At 31.3% G+C, this 15684-nt stretch overlaps 5 protein-coding genes across 8 annotated transcripts in view; 2 read left to right on the top strand and 3 right to left on the bottom strand.

Moving 5' to 3' along the window:
- The window catches only part of LOC139994505 (pseudouridylate synthase RPUSD2), a 172737-nt gene extending 171668 nt beyond the window's left edge, over positions 1-1069 (bottom strand). For 2 of the 4 annotated variants that reach the window (XM_072017233.1, XM_072017231.1), the window contains exon 1: positions 775-998. Coding sequence is in view for 1 of the 4 variants with exons in the window: in XM_072017229.1 (XP_071873330.1) it covers positions 775-924 (150 nt within the window). In the remaining 3 variants the exon portion in view is untranslated. Of the gene's footprint in view, positions 1-774 lie in introns of all 4 variants that reach the window. The other 2 variants (XM_072017229.1, XM_072017234.1) reach the window with 2 other exon arrangements.
- A 67-nt stretch (positions 1070-1136) lies between these two features.
- Positions 1137-3269, bottom strand: Nesd (SHC binding and spindle associated nessun dorma). The gene is made up of 5 exons (XM_072017238.1): positions 3134-3269; positions 2158-3072; positions 1894-2098; positions 1568-1831; positions 1137-1489 (listed from the first exon to the last, which is right to left on the bottom strand). Exons 2-5 carry the CDS (start codon positions 3057-3059, stop codon positions 1238-1240), a joined length of 1623 nt encoding a protein of 540 aa, XP_071873339.1. The 5' UTR covers positions 3060-3072; positions 3134-3269; the 3' UTR covers positions 1137-1237.
- Positions 3270-3547: 278 nt separating this feature from the next.
- On the top strand, positions 3548-4689 carry LOC139994518 (ADP-ribosylation factor-like protein 2-binding protein). The gene is made up of 6 exons (XM_072017265.1): positions 3548-3697; positions 3850-3957; positions 4022-4128; positions 4193-4278; positions 4369-4465; positions 4532-4689. Exons 1-6 carry the CDS (start codon positions 3694-3696, stop codon positions 4619-4621), a joined length of 492 nt encoding a protein of 163 aa, XP_071873366.1. The 5' UTR covers positions 3548-3693; the 3' UTR covers positions 4622-4689.
- On the bottom strand, positions 4670-8158 carry LOC139994501 (nuclear pore complex protein Nup93). Its single transcript, XM_072017215.1, has 6 exons — positions 7801-8158; positions 7298-7478; positions 5928-7216; positions 5502-5858; positions 5313-5430; positions 4670-5242 (listed from the first exon to the last, which is right to left on the bottom strand). The coding sequence occupies exons 1-6, from the start codon at positions 8061-8063 to the stop codon at positions 4931-4933; spliced, it is 2520 nt and encodes an 839-aa protein (XP_071873316.1). The 5' UTR covers positions 8064-8158; the 3' UTR covers positions 4670-4930.
- Positions 8159-9185: 1027 nt separating this feature from the next.
- Positions 9186-13345, top strand: Dis3 (exosome complex exonuclease RRP44-like protein Dis3). The gene is made up of 14 exons (XM_072017214.1): positions 9186-9387; positions 9545-9718; positions 9817-9974; positions 10045-10232; positions 10304-10530; positions 10592-10873; positions 10961-11245; positions 11315-11552; positions 11634-11892; positions 11951-12194; positions 12254-12474; positions 12542-12710; positions 12805-13083; positions 13161-13345. Exons 1-14 carry the CDS (start codon positions 9334-9336, stop codon positions 13326-13328), a joined length of 2946 nt encoding a protein of 981 aa, XP_071873315.1. The 5' UTR covers positions 9186-9333; the 3' UTR covers positions 13329-13345.
- The last annotated feature ends 2339 nt before the right edge of the window (positions 13346-15684 follow it).

Below are 15684 nucleotides of genomic sequence, written 5' to 3'. Positions count from 1 at the left end.
TAATGACTTGACTTCATTTCTTTCTTTAAAAAAAAAAAAAAAAAAAGAGAGAGAGAAAAAGAAAATGGATTTAGACTAGTATTTTCCAAAAAATAATTTCATTCATAGGGATACATAAAAATATTATATACTAGCCTAACAGGTCAGTAACCGCGCAGCAACTGGAAAACTGATAAGCGGTATCGCTAACGGAAGGATTTCCATTCATCATCGAAAGTATGAGTCTCTAAATCATGCTACTTCATTCATCCGTGTACACGTGATACCGACCACATGGCCAGGTACTTATGACTTCATTTATAGATACGAACGGATCTTTAAACGAATACGGCGGTGAATACAGTATGGATCGAATTATCGTTTACGTCACACTAATGTACTGTACACGTGCGTGTTATCTTCTTCTACATATATACATATGTGTGTATATATATATATATATAGAACATGACGTAGCTGCATAACAGATGCATTTATGTATATATCTATATATATATTGACATTGTTTCGATACTAGCATGTATTATAGGTTAGATTTTTCTGACTCGTGTCACAAAGTACTTTCAGATGGAGTCATTTGTTTTTCGAGCATTGTTTTAATCGATGTTACGGATAAAAATATCCAACGGAACGGAATAAATTGTCGTAAAATAATGTAATGTTGTAGATACGAAAGTATTGAAAAAATATCGGAGGAACGCGTTTAGGTTAAGAGGCAAGTTCGAATTACTTGCAGGAAAATAATTGAATTATGTTAAATAGTGGAAAACTTACAACAGGTCTCTTTAATCTGTACAATATTATCTTGATAGAATAAGACGCATACATTAAAAATTCGTATTTGCAATAGAACACAAGATATTTAAATACATATAGGAACACGCACCGTAAACGAACAATTTGAAATGATGTTGCTAGCGCCATCTAACGATGATGAACATAACTGGCAGTGTAACTTGCGATTTAAAAATTTTTCACGCGTATTTTAATTGGTTTATATCAATTGGAAAGATGATTAAGTAATAAGTTTTGTATACAATTCATAACCTTTTTTAATTACAAGTGAAATACGAAGTGAATAGAAATAGTTTCTCCTTTTTATATAGATTATATCTATTAAAACCTCTAAGTAGAGATTCACATAAAAATGTATACAATTATATTTCTCAAACATTCAAAAATTACATGCACTTTTATAACAAAAATAGAAAATTCAGTTATAATAAAAAAGATTACTCTAAGTCTCCATAGACTCATCTTGTTTTCTTAAAATAAATGATGTGGTCTGCTTCAATATAACATCTCCTTTGCCGTTACCCTCAGACTTACAATCATACAGAGAAATGTCAGGTACCTTTTCTAATAATTCAAGGCTACCACATTTACGTTTTGTATCGTTTAAATATTTTCGAGTTTCTAATCGAATAGCGTATTCCTTGAAATGTGTGAGAGAACAATTTTTTGCTGTTAATTTTGCATTGTCATGAATCTAAAAATTACAAAATATTATAATTAAATATCGTTTTGTAACTACATAATTATGGTAATCAAAACGAAAATAACATACTTGTATACCCTCTGCGCAATTTGTAAAGTTGCAATTATTCATAAACACTTCTCCGTTACTATAGATAACTAAACCTGTCCCAAGACTGTCAAAGAGTGTGTTTTCTATTATTAATTTTGCATCTGGTAAAACTACAACTCCCAATTTCACCATACTCCGATTTAAGGCACATATTTTACAGTTAACTATTTTTGTGGTTCCAACTCTCACTATTACAGCTGCTCTAAGATCACCCACATCTACAGTAATATTTTCTAGTAAAACCTATAAACACATATTCGGCATAGCTACAATTAGTCAGAGACACGATTCAATATATAACTTACTTCACTGCCAGAGAAATCAAGCAACGATGGTGCAGTTTCTGTGTCTTTCATATTAAGAATGGTATGTTCTAAGCTATCGATTCCTCTAATGGTACCTCCATCTTCCAATCTACCAGCTCCTTTTATTCGATGAGTTCCTTTTCCAACTATAACGATATCTCCTGCGTCACACGTGTGTAGAGTCTCTAACAAAGACCCAGATATTCTAGAAAAATGTATAAAAATCAAAAATCAATAGAGCTTTTTCAGTACTGTCGAACTTACTTAAAAAATAATTCTGGAGGTAAAGAAGCTTGAACTTTGTTTATTTTTGCCTTCATTTCCTCGAGAGTTCCACCGAGCCATACAAAATAGCCTTCCTTGCACATTTCTGTACTTTTTCTTTTCTCTATTTTATCATCCAAAAGTGAGGTCTGATTCATAAAAATTTCTCTCATAGCTGGGTTTTCAAGAACTTCCATCTCTCTTTTAATTTGTTGCAAACGAAAATGAAGTTTCATCAACTGACATGCTGTTCCTCCATCCACTATATCATTCTCTGATTCTTCTCCCTCAGAAATAGTATCCTCTAATCTTGATATCTTCTCTTCGATCTCCTTTCCTTCCCTTACTAAACCTCTAATGATATCGCTAATTTCCTTACTAACAACAAGCCTTTTCATGTCAAAGAACAATCTAATTCTTGTTTCCAAATGTACAGACACCCAATCGACGTTATCATCGTCATCTATGTCCCATGGCATCCATAAATATTTATAAAAAAATCTCAGCTGATCGAGGCAGGACGCAGTACCTACTATATCCAAAACATCGTTTTCCTGATTATAAGTTGGATAAAGATCAATAAGTGCTACATCGTATTTTTCAGGTAATTGAATTTCATCTTGAACAGCAGTTATTTTCACCAATGCAGATAGATCACAGAAATCAACTTGTTCAACTTCTACTAGCACAATAGTAGGATAATGAATATGAAAATCTTCGCACACTAGACGTGGTATTCTCCATAATGCTTGCCAACCACCAGGTTCTAGTACAAGTTCTATATGATAGGACCATTCTGCCTGAATTTGTGATGCAGGTACAATTTCACCTCTGCTAGATAATATTTCTGTTAATCCAACTAGCCTTTCTTGAAGACTTTTGTCAAAGGTATATATCTCCATTGATATGTGTTGCCTACAAAATGAACAATTTTATAAAAATCGATCGATAATATTAAAAATCTATGAATATTTACCTATCAGAGTTACAAATTTTCTTCCTATAAAATTTTATTGCAAATTATATTACTAAAAATGTTAATTTCAACTTTTTAGGTGTCAAAATCAAGAGAATTATTAATAGTGATAAATTAAAAACAAAACTTTTGTAATAACTATAGTCTAATTATTACAGCTTTAGGACTAATAAGTTAGTAGAACTAAAAACTAAATGCGTAAAAATTTGATTGAAACACGAAAATTAGTCACACGTTCTCTTATTAAAACAAATCGAAATCTAAGTTATATTTTCAAATATTATTAATATATCAGATTTAATTGACTATACAAATAAATGAGAAAGAAATGTTCATTTTACGTATCAGTGACACATTTTCAATTAACGTTATGACAAATTAACTGTTATAAAAGATTCGAATTACTACAAACGTGATTGGTCGACTAATCTTCTCGATTCTCGCTTTCAACAGTTATCGATCTATCGATATCAATGATATCTGACAAATAATAAGTTTATTTTATCATAGAAATAAACAGTGCCTTGTTTTTGTAAACAATTGGAGAAACTGGAGAAACAATGGGTTTGTTCATATCATTTGAATAAATAATTAAGCATATATTTATCTTTCAAATATTAATGACTTCCCGAGGGTATTGAAAATACGTATGTTTATCTATGTACGTATAAATCACGTAACTATTCTAATAATCTTTTAAAAATATTATTTAACAGACAATTGCAGCTTAATAAGTATCGAAGAAAATATGGAACAAAGTTCTAAAAATGTAGAGGATAAACTTTTCGACGAAATTATCGGACACATAGAAGATATTTTGTTAGGTATGCATTAAAACAAGATATTAAACATTCGATTTTATAATATAAATTTCATTTTTATTTTTAGAAGACGAATTTCACGCTATTCAAAAAAAGTTTTTAGATGATTATTGGGATGTTTTTGAACCTGTAGAGGAAAATAAATTAATTTATACAAATATATTTAATGAATATGTAAGTGCTCTAATAATAACAGATAATTTTTTTATATTTGCATATTAATACATGATTTTTGTAGAATAAGGCAGTGGAAAATTATATCGTTAATTACTTACAGAAGTTTATACCACATTTTAATATCAACACATTTTTAGAACATTTAAAGTAAGCGCTATAATTTTATAATTATATAAAGTATATATAAAAATTATAAATATGACTAAAGTTTCTTTTAATGGTTATTGAATGATTTAGTAATAAGCAAAATGAATTAGAAGGTGAAGTTTTTGAAGTGTTATCAACTTTCACAGACTTTATGTCTTTCAAAGAAATGTTTCTTGACTTTAGAGCTGTAAGTAACGTAATTATAATAAAGTAAAAATAAATGTCGCAATAGTTACATCCAAGTTTTTTTCAGGTAAAAGAAGGAAAGGTTCAAGATCTTAGTTGTGGAATATCTGTTACATCTCTCAAAAGTAATACGAATGACGATGATTCTTCTGGATAAAAAATTTTGTCAAAAAAATATATATTTTAAATATATTAAAGAAATAAATTACCTGTTCACTAATTGTATTTCTTATGTTCAATTGTTATTTTTAAAAGTCAGTACATTTATTCTATTTCTAATTATTGTTTAACGAAGTACAAAAAGATATATACATTGTATTCATAAATTCTATAAGAAATAGAGGAATTATGTATTCAAACATTGATCGTTTTTGTGCTTCATAAATCCAGTATTCGCACAAATATATCTGTTGTATCACTTAAAGTATTGTATCGAAAATAAAACAACAAATATAACACGTTTGATTCAGCACATAAGTATCTCCATTTGTACAAGTTTGCTATTCGTTTCATTTGGCATACGATATGGAAGTGTTCCTGCAAAACTAGTTAAAGCTCGCGCTTGTTCCCGAAGATCAAGAAGTTGCTGTTTCCTTGCTTCTTCATCACCTGGTTCCATCGATCGTAATTTCTGATATTGACGATAAAGTATTGTCATTGTAGCTAAAAGGACGTCGGCTAATGTACCAGCTACTTCAGGTGGTACACGTCGTATCGCGTTTACTCTTTCATCGACTTCTTTGATATGCAATGGTAACAATTTCGCCTCTGCAATAGTCTATAAACAAATAATTATATATTAGTAACATAAACTTCAATATAACTATGTACAATCCTATATATCTTACCCTAAGTGCACTTTGATATTGTTCATTATGAAATTGATCAAAGAACACCATTAAGTGCTTTAAAGTATAAAATGCAGATACTAATTCGGATGGTGCTTGTATTTCAATGTTCTGATACCTAAAAATATATATTTATATATGTATTTGACAATTTTCTAATAACGATGACATCGTAGATTTCAATATTACCTTCTGCTTATCTCTGTAGCAGTCACCTGCAATCGAGATCTGAGTGATCCCGGCGAAGTTTTTTGATTAACAACTTGCGCCAAGAGCGTACACATTAGACTAAGAACTTTCTCGTGATTGCGAGCAAGATCGTACACTGTCACTGCATCTTCTAAAAGACCTTTTCTATATAATGTATCAGCGCTTATGTTTATAACATCTTCTGTATTAATTTGAAATTGATCTAAAATTCCTGGTATCCAACGATCTTCTACTATCTTTCCAATTAACTGAGTTCTGACTGCTGGAGAAGTATCAACTACCATTTCTGCAGCTGATGCAGCAAACATGTTACGATTATGTGGATCTTTCATAGATCTAAAACGTAATTAGGTAATTAAAATTAAATTTGAAAATTTCGACGATTATTTGATTTTCTATACAAACCTTAATAAGAATAGATAATGTAAACATTCCTTTGGATCTGTGGAATCAAATCGTTTGACGTACAATAATATTAATCTGGCAAAATTTAATCTTTTAGCAGGAGTCTTATCAGCAGGATCAACACTTATTAAAGGTGCTAGAACACTTTGGCTTACTCCTAACAAGTTATGTTCATGCATAGCAGCTGCTAAATGTACAGCATGTGGTAAATGCCTTGCTCCCGCTCCTCTTGCCAGAAATTCAATCGCAGACTCAAATTGACCAGTCAAAAATAACATTGAAAAATATACAAACGGTTGTTCATGAGCATGATAATATGACTCTCCATAAATTTCTGATATCGTAGTTTGTAAATAATCCAAGGTCAATTTATTTTCTGCATCCGATTGATCTCTAACTTGGCACAGTTTCAACCACAAATAATCATCAGCTGTACAAATTACATCAGAGTGCAGGTCATCAGGTTCACAAGGAACTAATGCACAATATGCAACTCTTTTGTATGGATCGGTAACTGATCTAACATGTTTCCTATATTGCAATTTTAAATTTGATTCTGCAGAACTACTAGGACGTCTTTGGGGATCATTACAAGCTTCTTCCAAGGCAACTTTAAATTCTGGAAATTTTGTGTTGTATTGATTAAGACATTGCAATGCGGCTTTGTAATCACCAACCCTCATACAATAATAAACTAAAGGCCATAATGGTTTATCTTCAACCATAACATCTTCTAAATCTTTCAGATTTTGTACTTTAACGCTAACAAAACTTTTAACTAATGGCACAGTGCCTGGAATGCCACCCCTTTTGGCTTGAGCAGGGTTTTCATTAATAACAGAGTTCATAAATTCCTTATATCTATCTTCTAAGTACTTTCTTGCATGTAACACAATTTCTTGTTCAACAATAGTTGTACTTCTTGATTTGATTTGATCTTCTCTAGGAATTGGTCGAATGTCTACCATACGTTTAACCATTTTCCAAAGATCCACAATTTTTTTATCATTAAACGACTTTGCAGCTTCACAAAACGCATTAAACAAGTTAGGTTTAGTTATCCCCCTAAGCACATGATCATTATAATTTTGTAACTGTTTCACATAAGCTACTTCTATATCAGATAAGCCACTAATCATGGAACCAGCTAATTTAGTACGTTGTGGAGTACCACGTAAATCTACAAGCTCCCCAGACGGTGCTGTCATGGCATTTATTATCTCAAACCGCATTTGTTTCCATTCACCCAGCATATGTTCCATTTGTTGAACTCTAGTAAGTTCAAATGTCTGAAACAATTTTATATAATTTATACGTAAAAATGTATATCCTATAATACTGCTTACAAGGAATATAATAAAATATCTTACATCTTTATGGACTTGTTCAATGATTGACAATATAGCATTTTCTTTCTCATTCCTAAGGTAACTAACTATATCTGTATCTGCAATAGGATCTAAAGGTTCAAATGTACGTCTTGCACTAAGTGAACTTAATTTCTGTGAAATCTGAGGTAAATCAACACCACGTGAGCCAAGCAAGAGATGCCTGAAATTATAAAATATTATATATATTAAAGAAATTTGAAATATATCGATGAAATAAATTTTATTTTAATTAGAAGATGTATAAGCACAAGACAAATTACATTCCTCTAAATATCAGTCATAAATATATACATATTACTAAAAATAAAATGATAGGTATTATCCTGAAAATTTTGGCGCCAGAAATTTATAAAATTTTTAGGTTATCTGTGACATCAAGCATAATTATTTTTAGATGAATGAATTTTCTATTAAAAGTATACGACATATAATTAGAAATCATTTAAAAATTTTATCTGCGATAAATATACAAATATTCTTACGCTTGTACTTGATTATCTTGAGTGCCGGTCTGTGTGACACGAGACCAGAGTTCGTTGGAAGCCTCTAAGATTTGACGAAGATTTCTCTCAACTTGAGGAAGTTCTTCATTGCTTTCTACAGCAGCAGATAATCGTTCTGCTGATCGCAATAATTCACTAAAGCCCGTATCTCCAGATACTCTAGAAGAATTCATGGCTAATACATCGGTGTATCCAAGATCGTTCATATTTAAAACACAATGTCCATAGATTCCATCGCCCATAAATTACCGCACTATCCAGTTAGGAAAAAGACGAGAGCGTTCACACTCGTAGTTTCAGAGTAGAGATACTGCACCATGCGGCCAAGTGCAGAGGTTAACTAAATTTAGCATATACAAGAACCTATAAAATTAGGGATCTACCCTATTTGATTGCAATTTAGCATATACAAGAAACTACGTTTTTAAGACAGAAGTTACGGATCTGTTCAATTTTGTTGTACACTAGCATAGACGAGAATTTATTTAGTTGTACGGAGAAGTTTATATCTACTTTTCTATCCGAATTTTTTTCCAGTATTCTTTGTACAATCGTCAACGTGGACGAGTATAAAAGTAAAACTACGCGAGTTCGGCATTTGCGAATCTACGGAACATGTTGTAAACGCGACTACCTTGAATTCGTTTTTAATATTTTCTTACACAGTAAAATAATAATTCCATTGTTCTTAATGTCCGTTATAAAAAACACGTAGAGACAATGCTAATGATTATGATATATATATATAATATTGCTATGTGTAAGGTATTTGTTTACACTTAATTTTTTACTTTCGTCATTTATTTATTGTTAGTCGTGATCATTCGCATTGCCTCTACATGTTTTTGAGCAACCAAACAAGGCAGATCCCTAACTTTAATCTTAAATACAAAGATTCTTGTATATGCTAACTTTAGTTGACCTCAGCAATTGGCCGCATGGTGCAGCATTAGTCCGGGAACAACCAGATCCATAAGCATGAGCACTCATTTCCTCTCTGGTCCAATATAAATTTTAGAGACTTTTGATCTCAAATTATTTAGTTTAGTTTCTTGTTTTTCTCTTGGAATCAACAGATGGCGTTTTTACGGAGCTAATTACAACCTCTGTTGCCCAATAAAACATTTTCTTTTAGCATTTCGCTCTTTTTCTTTTATTGACCCTTTTCTCTTCAAAAATTTCTTTTTCATATATCATACTTTCCTCTGTTTCTGTATTTTTGTGCCAACATCACATGGTCATCCACTATAGGCTAACCGTGCTTAAGGCAGCCTGACTTCATTATTCTTATGTGTCTTATCTACGTACATAGTCGTGTTATGGTTTATGGTTATAGAACCTATATTTCCGGTACGGTTTATGGTGATATCTATGATTGTTGTTTATGATATCTATACTAACCAAGTTGTGTGTGGATAGTTTGTTAACGAACAGTATCTTATTTTCTTTGACAGAAAAATATATAAATAATTAGTTAAATATATTTTTCTTTATGCAACAAAACCAAGCAATATGTTGACGACTAAAATATTCTTTAGGAAAACTAAAGGGGGAAATGTGTTTAAGGTATTAAATAAAATCAAAAGTTCTTGACATTTTATAATTTGTAATTGATTATATGAGTACAATCATATTCATTTATAATACAGGTTTTTACAGGATTAAATATAACAAAACAATTATAAAAATATTAGGATTTATTGAAGTTTAATTTTCTTTTTAGACTGTTAGGGAGCATTACCTTAGAGATGATATTCACTGTGGATCTAAAGCTTGTGGAAAGTGCTTGTACAGAACTCGGAACATAATTTTAGATGACGAGAATTCCAGTGCAAGCAGTTCTAAGATAACTGGACCTTATTATCTATTAATTGATACTAATATTATTTTAGATCAGGTGAGTATAGTTTTAATCGAGCCTGTTTAACATTCATAATGTAATATATTATTATATAACTTTTATTGTTTTTAATATAAACATATATAATTTTTAAGATTGACATTTTGGAAGAAGATATTATTTGCAATGTTATAATTGTGCAAACAGTGTTAGAAGAAGTGAAACATAAAAGTTCCACCGTATATAAAAGATTAAGGAATATTATCACTAATCCACAAAGGAAATTTTATGTATTTGTTAATGAACATCATAAGTATGTTAACAATATCGTATTTATAGATATGTCTTATCATTATTTACTTTTTTTTATTACTTCTATACAGAGATACTTATGTCGAGCGTAATCCTGGTGAAAGTACAAATGACAGAAATGATAGGGCAATTAGGGTTGCAACAAAATGGTATAATGCACATTTAAATTTAGATGGCAATACAATCAAAACTGTGCTATTAACGGATGATACATGCAACAGAGAATTGGCAGAAAAAGAAAGAATCCCAGTTATTTCAAGTAAAATTATTTGTTTAATAACTTCAAAGATACTCTAATTGTTATTTTAATTTACACTGTTGTTTTTTTAGTGGAAGATTATATATTATCGTTAGAAAATTCAGGCTTTTTGGCCGATAAATTATGTAAAAAGAGTTATGGCACAGTATTTGAGGGCCCAGAAATTTTCCCATGTCATCTTACACCATTTGAATTACATGAAGGCATAAAAAATGGGAAATTTCTGCAGGGAACCTTTCAAGCTTCAAGAGAAAATTTTCTTGAAGGATTCACGAATGTAGATGGAGTTGAAAAATCTGTGAGTACTTGTTTTCTATATTTTTAATAGATATGTATTTATTGCATATATTTGATTATAGATTTTTATCCAAGGTCGTAGTAACCTTAATAGAGCTGTTGATGGCGATGTAGTTGTAGTGGAACTCTTGCCAGAGGATCAGTGGTCATCTCCTAGTGACATTGTTCTGCAAGATGAAGAAGAAGCAGATGCTGATGATGATATTTTAAAAACAACTAAAGTGTCAGATAAATTTGGTTCACCAAACAAGATGCAAAAGACACCGACTGGCAAAGTTGTTGGAATTATTAGAAGAAATTGGAGACAATATTGTGGAATATTGCAACCCAGTAACATAGAAGGGGTAAAAGCTGAGCAAATTTCCATAATTAGATCAAACATACATAGATAATATATATATTCTATATTTCATAATCTTCTGTTTATTTAGAATGTACGACATTTATTCGTGCCAGCTGAACGAAAAATACCTAAAATAAGAATCGAAACTAGACAATATACAGTGCTGTGTAAACAGAGAATCATCGTAGCAATTGATTCATGGCCACGTAATTCTAGATATCCTCTTGGTCATTTTGTACGCGCGTTAGGTGAAATAGGGAACAAAACCACCGAAAATGAAGTGATATTGTTAGAACACGATATCCCTCATAGTCGATTTTCGGACGCTGTCCTCAGCTCATTACCAGAGATCTCATGGAGTGTCACAGACGTCGTATGTACTAATATGCAAAAAGAAAGTAATTCTTTCAAAGCTCATATAAATTGAATGTATCATTTATAGGACATAGCACAAAGGGAAGATCTAAGATATTTAGATATATGTTCAGTCGACCCACCAGGTTGCACAGATATCGATGATGCGCTTCACTGTAGAGATCTACCAAATGGTAATCTAGAAGTAGGTGTACATATTGCGGATGTAACACATTTTGTAAGGCCTGGTACTGCGTTAGATAAAGAAGCAGCATTACGATCTACGACTGTATATTTGGTTGACACGAGAATTCACATGATACCTGGTACGATTTATTTCAATTTTATTTTTATCGAATAAAATGTTGAAGATTCTAACATACCATATAATATGTTAACTATTACAGAGTTACTCAGTACAAATTTCTGCTCTTTACGAGAAAAAGAAGAGAAACTAACATTTTCTTGCATATGGGAAATGGATAGAGACGCAAATATAATTAGTACTAGATATTGTAAGTCCGTAATATGTTCACGAGCAGCGATGACTTACGATGAAGCTCAACTAAAAATTGACGATGTTACTCAACAAGATTCACTTGTAAAGTCATTAAGGAATCTTAATAATTTAGCTAAAAAGTTAAAAAAGAGACGCCTGGATAATGGGTATGTAAAGTTATGTTACAAAGATATACATGATAGTATAATTTGCTTTTTATTGCAGAGCATTATTATTAGCATCTCCAGAAGTCCGTTTTGAAGTAGACTGTGAAACGCATGATCCTATCGAAGTGGAGGCAAAAAAATTGCGAGAAACTAATTCTATGGTGGAAGAATTTATGTTGCTCGCAAATATTTCGGTTGCTAAAAAGATTTTAGAAGAATTCCCAGAATGCGCTATATTAAGAAGACATCCTGAACCACCACCTACTAATTTCGAGCCTCTCATAAAAGCCGCAAAGAATCAGGTATGAAAAGATTATTCAAAAAATAATAATTCTGGTAAAACACAATTTTTCTTCAATAGGGTTTTACTATAAATGTAGATAGTGGCAAAGAATTAGCAGATTCGTTAAATAAATGTCATAAAGAAAGCAATCCTTACTTTAATACTATGTTAAGGATACTTGCCACACGCTGTATGATGCAAGCTGTATATTTTGTCAGTGGCATGCATCAACCAAGTGAATACTATCATTATGGTTTAGCATGTCCTGTCTATACTCATTTTACATCGCCTATTCGAAGGTAGGAAAATTTGTTATACAAATAAATAATAATTAATTTGAACGTACATATCTATTTAATTTTATAGATACGCAGATGTGATGGTACATCGTTTATTAGCAGTTTGCATTGGGGCTGATGCAACATATCCCGATTTGTTAGACAAAAAGAAGAATCACGCACTTTGTCAGAATATGAACTATCGTCATAGAATGGCTCAACATTCTAATCGAGCATCAGTAGCACTAAATACTCATGTGTGTATTTGGTTATGTATCTTTGATTTCATTAGCTGAATTGATTGTTCAATTACACATATATCATTCATTCATTATGTTCCTCTCTTTTTAGTTATTCTTTAGAGAAAAAATTCAAGACGAAGAAGGTTATATACTTTTTGTACGAAAGAATGCGTTGCAAATATTGATATTAAAGTATGGCTTAGAGGGAACTTTGTACTTGAACAAAGACAAAAATTTAGATGCTACATTTATGTATAATGACGAAGATCATTCACAAACCTGTGGAAATGTCGTATTTCGTACTTTCGATCCGGTTACTGTGCAAATAAGTTTAAACAGATCCAATATACAGCATGAGAAACTAATATTTAAGTTGGTTAAGCCGTTCGTAAGTATTACTACGAAAGCAAATAAATACCAATTGTTTCTATATAGTTCAATGTTCATAAAATTGTATGCGAATAGATTCCAGGTTTCAGTGTACCTCCAGCAAATACTGCAGATTCTTGTAAGATGGTACCGAAAGAAAGTACGAAAGAAACGGTAAAAAGAAAGATAGGAGCAGAGAAAGTATCAGACAGTAATACCAAAAGTGGAGGAAGTAAGAAAAAACAGAAGAAAAGGAAGCACTAGCTCTATTGTACATTTTTTCCCTCTAGAATTAAAGATATACAGACTAATCATTAAATATGATGAGATATACATACAATAATAGTTATATTTACAATTTTATCATAAATAACTATATGTATGTATTAATTATTATATATGTATACATATTTACGTGTGTTAAGAAATAGAAATAATAAAAAATATAATATTTTTACTAGAAACAAAAAGTTATTAAAGAATGTAAAACTAAATACTATTTTTTATGAAATAACTGTGACGAATAATCGCAAGTTAGATAAGCAAATTTATATCAATGCGTATACACACGCATATACAGAGTGTAACCGGTGGTACAACCAGGTGAAAGATGATTTTACGTGAAAAAATAAGTCGAAAATATAAATAAATTTTATTCATATGACGCATCATGTAAAATTTTTACGTAGAGTCGCCCTGTACCCGGTTGTACCACCAATTATGGGGCACCCTGTATATACATATTTGCGTGCAAAATTAAAGGACCACTAAATTTGTTTTCGATGAAAAATTGTCGATACTTAAACTGTTATAACATCATAAAAAATCATTCATGTGCATAGTCAATGATATGGTACATATAAAACTTATACTATTTAAAACTTCATATACTTTTTCTCTTCTTTTTACTATACATGTTAAACAATTTTTAATGTAAAGAAGAAAATTGTCTTATATTTAAATAAAAAAAAAAAAAAAACGAAAATGATATATGTATTTAAAATATGATATTCTTATTACACCTCGTCTGTGGTTATATACTGTCGTATCTTGTGCCTCCCCGTAGCGTAAATTTTGAGAACCTCATATACCGACGTAGCTTGTGGTTGCTCGTAGCGTGAATTTTGGTGCGGTAAATATGAATTGAGCCAATTAATGTAAAAGTGGAGTAAGTCAATTTGTTGTCTATTTTGTTTGGCAGCACATTTCGAAAGCGTGACTTTCATTCTGTTTTGTGCAGAATTGATGTAAGTATATCTTCACTAGTTTCTTGGTGGATAACAGAATAAGTAGGAATCGTCCATTCGATCACTTACGTGATGTTTACTTTATCCCTCATTATCCAGTAATCAACCTTTTCGAATTACACCACTTTTGCATTAAACGGCTTAATCGTGCAGCAGCATAGCTGGGTCAATGAACGGAAGAATTTTAACAGAAAATTTATTGATTATCGCTGATAACTATATTTCCAATCGCACGTTAGTTTGCATATTTATTTTCGTTACCATCGGAAGGAACATATTATCCCAGAGCATAAAACGCTTACTTTTCTATATAATACAGTCCAATCAAATTAATTTTTATCAACGTAAATTACTAACAATTTTTTCAATTGGATATCAAATAGATCGCGTTTTATTAATGTAAATCCAAGGGTATAAATAAAGTAAATTCTAGAAATAAACTAAACTAAATTAGTAAGACTAGACAAGAAATTTATCGCTGAACTTAATGCATTGGGACTTCAAAGCGTAAATAATCGTACAAGTTTTAAAATCTTTTAAATTTGTATTTAAGTTCTTCAAATTAATACACGGTCCTATAGTTTTCTTCGTTTAAAATTCTGTGTTCGATTCTAATCAATTCGATACTCTCCAATTTCATTTAACTTTAAATTCACGAGCAGTGTTTCAGCCACGGTCGTATACACGACGTATATATACATAAAGATACAAAGATAGAGTACGCGGGCATATGTAGCGTGTAAGATGATGATTATACAGAAAAGCGATAAGTGGCAGAGCGACAAAATAAATGACTGTTGAGCTACAGAAAATAAATCAAATCTACAGATTTATATACGTGGAATAAGCAATACAGTTGAGCGACGGCTTGTCGCTCGTTGTTCATCGCTCTTCTGTATAATCACGGCATAAGCGAATGCAATATGGGATTAGAAAGAGGACGCTGCTCATTTGCAAATAACGTATGCACATTCGTACAGTAAATATGCGAGCGTAACATCGAACAACGAACAGCATTAGTGTGCGTGTCTGATCAGACAAAGACACGAGTAGCTTCTATGTAGCATTCTCTTTCTATTCCCATACCGCATCCACTTACACGGTAACGTATGACTCGCGTAATTTATCTTTATATTTCTATGGTATAGGACCGTGGTTTCAGCGTTCTATGGGCAACAACCCAACCTAAAATTCCCCAAGTTTCCCAAAATACAACGATATAAACATACATTTCATTTTCCAATATATTTTAATACAATTATTATTATTAGGAAATTACTTGTCAAAATTTTTCGAAGTAAAGGAAATCTAATTTAGAAATGAGCTTTTAAATAAGTACATATAGAGGAGATGGTTCGTTTTGAAGAGATGTC

Source organism: Bombus fervidus, chromosome 14 (genome assembly GCF_041682495.2).
Source record: "Bombus fervidus isolate BK054 chromosome 14, iyBomFerv1, whole genome shotgun sequence".
Taxonomy (NCBI): domain Eukaryota; kingdom Metazoa; phylum Arthropoda; class Insecta; order Hymenoptera; family Apidae; genus Bombus; species Bombus fervidus.
The sequence above is the reverse complement of the archived record's forward strand: the minus strand, read 5'-3'. Positions and strand labels throughout refer to the sequence as shown.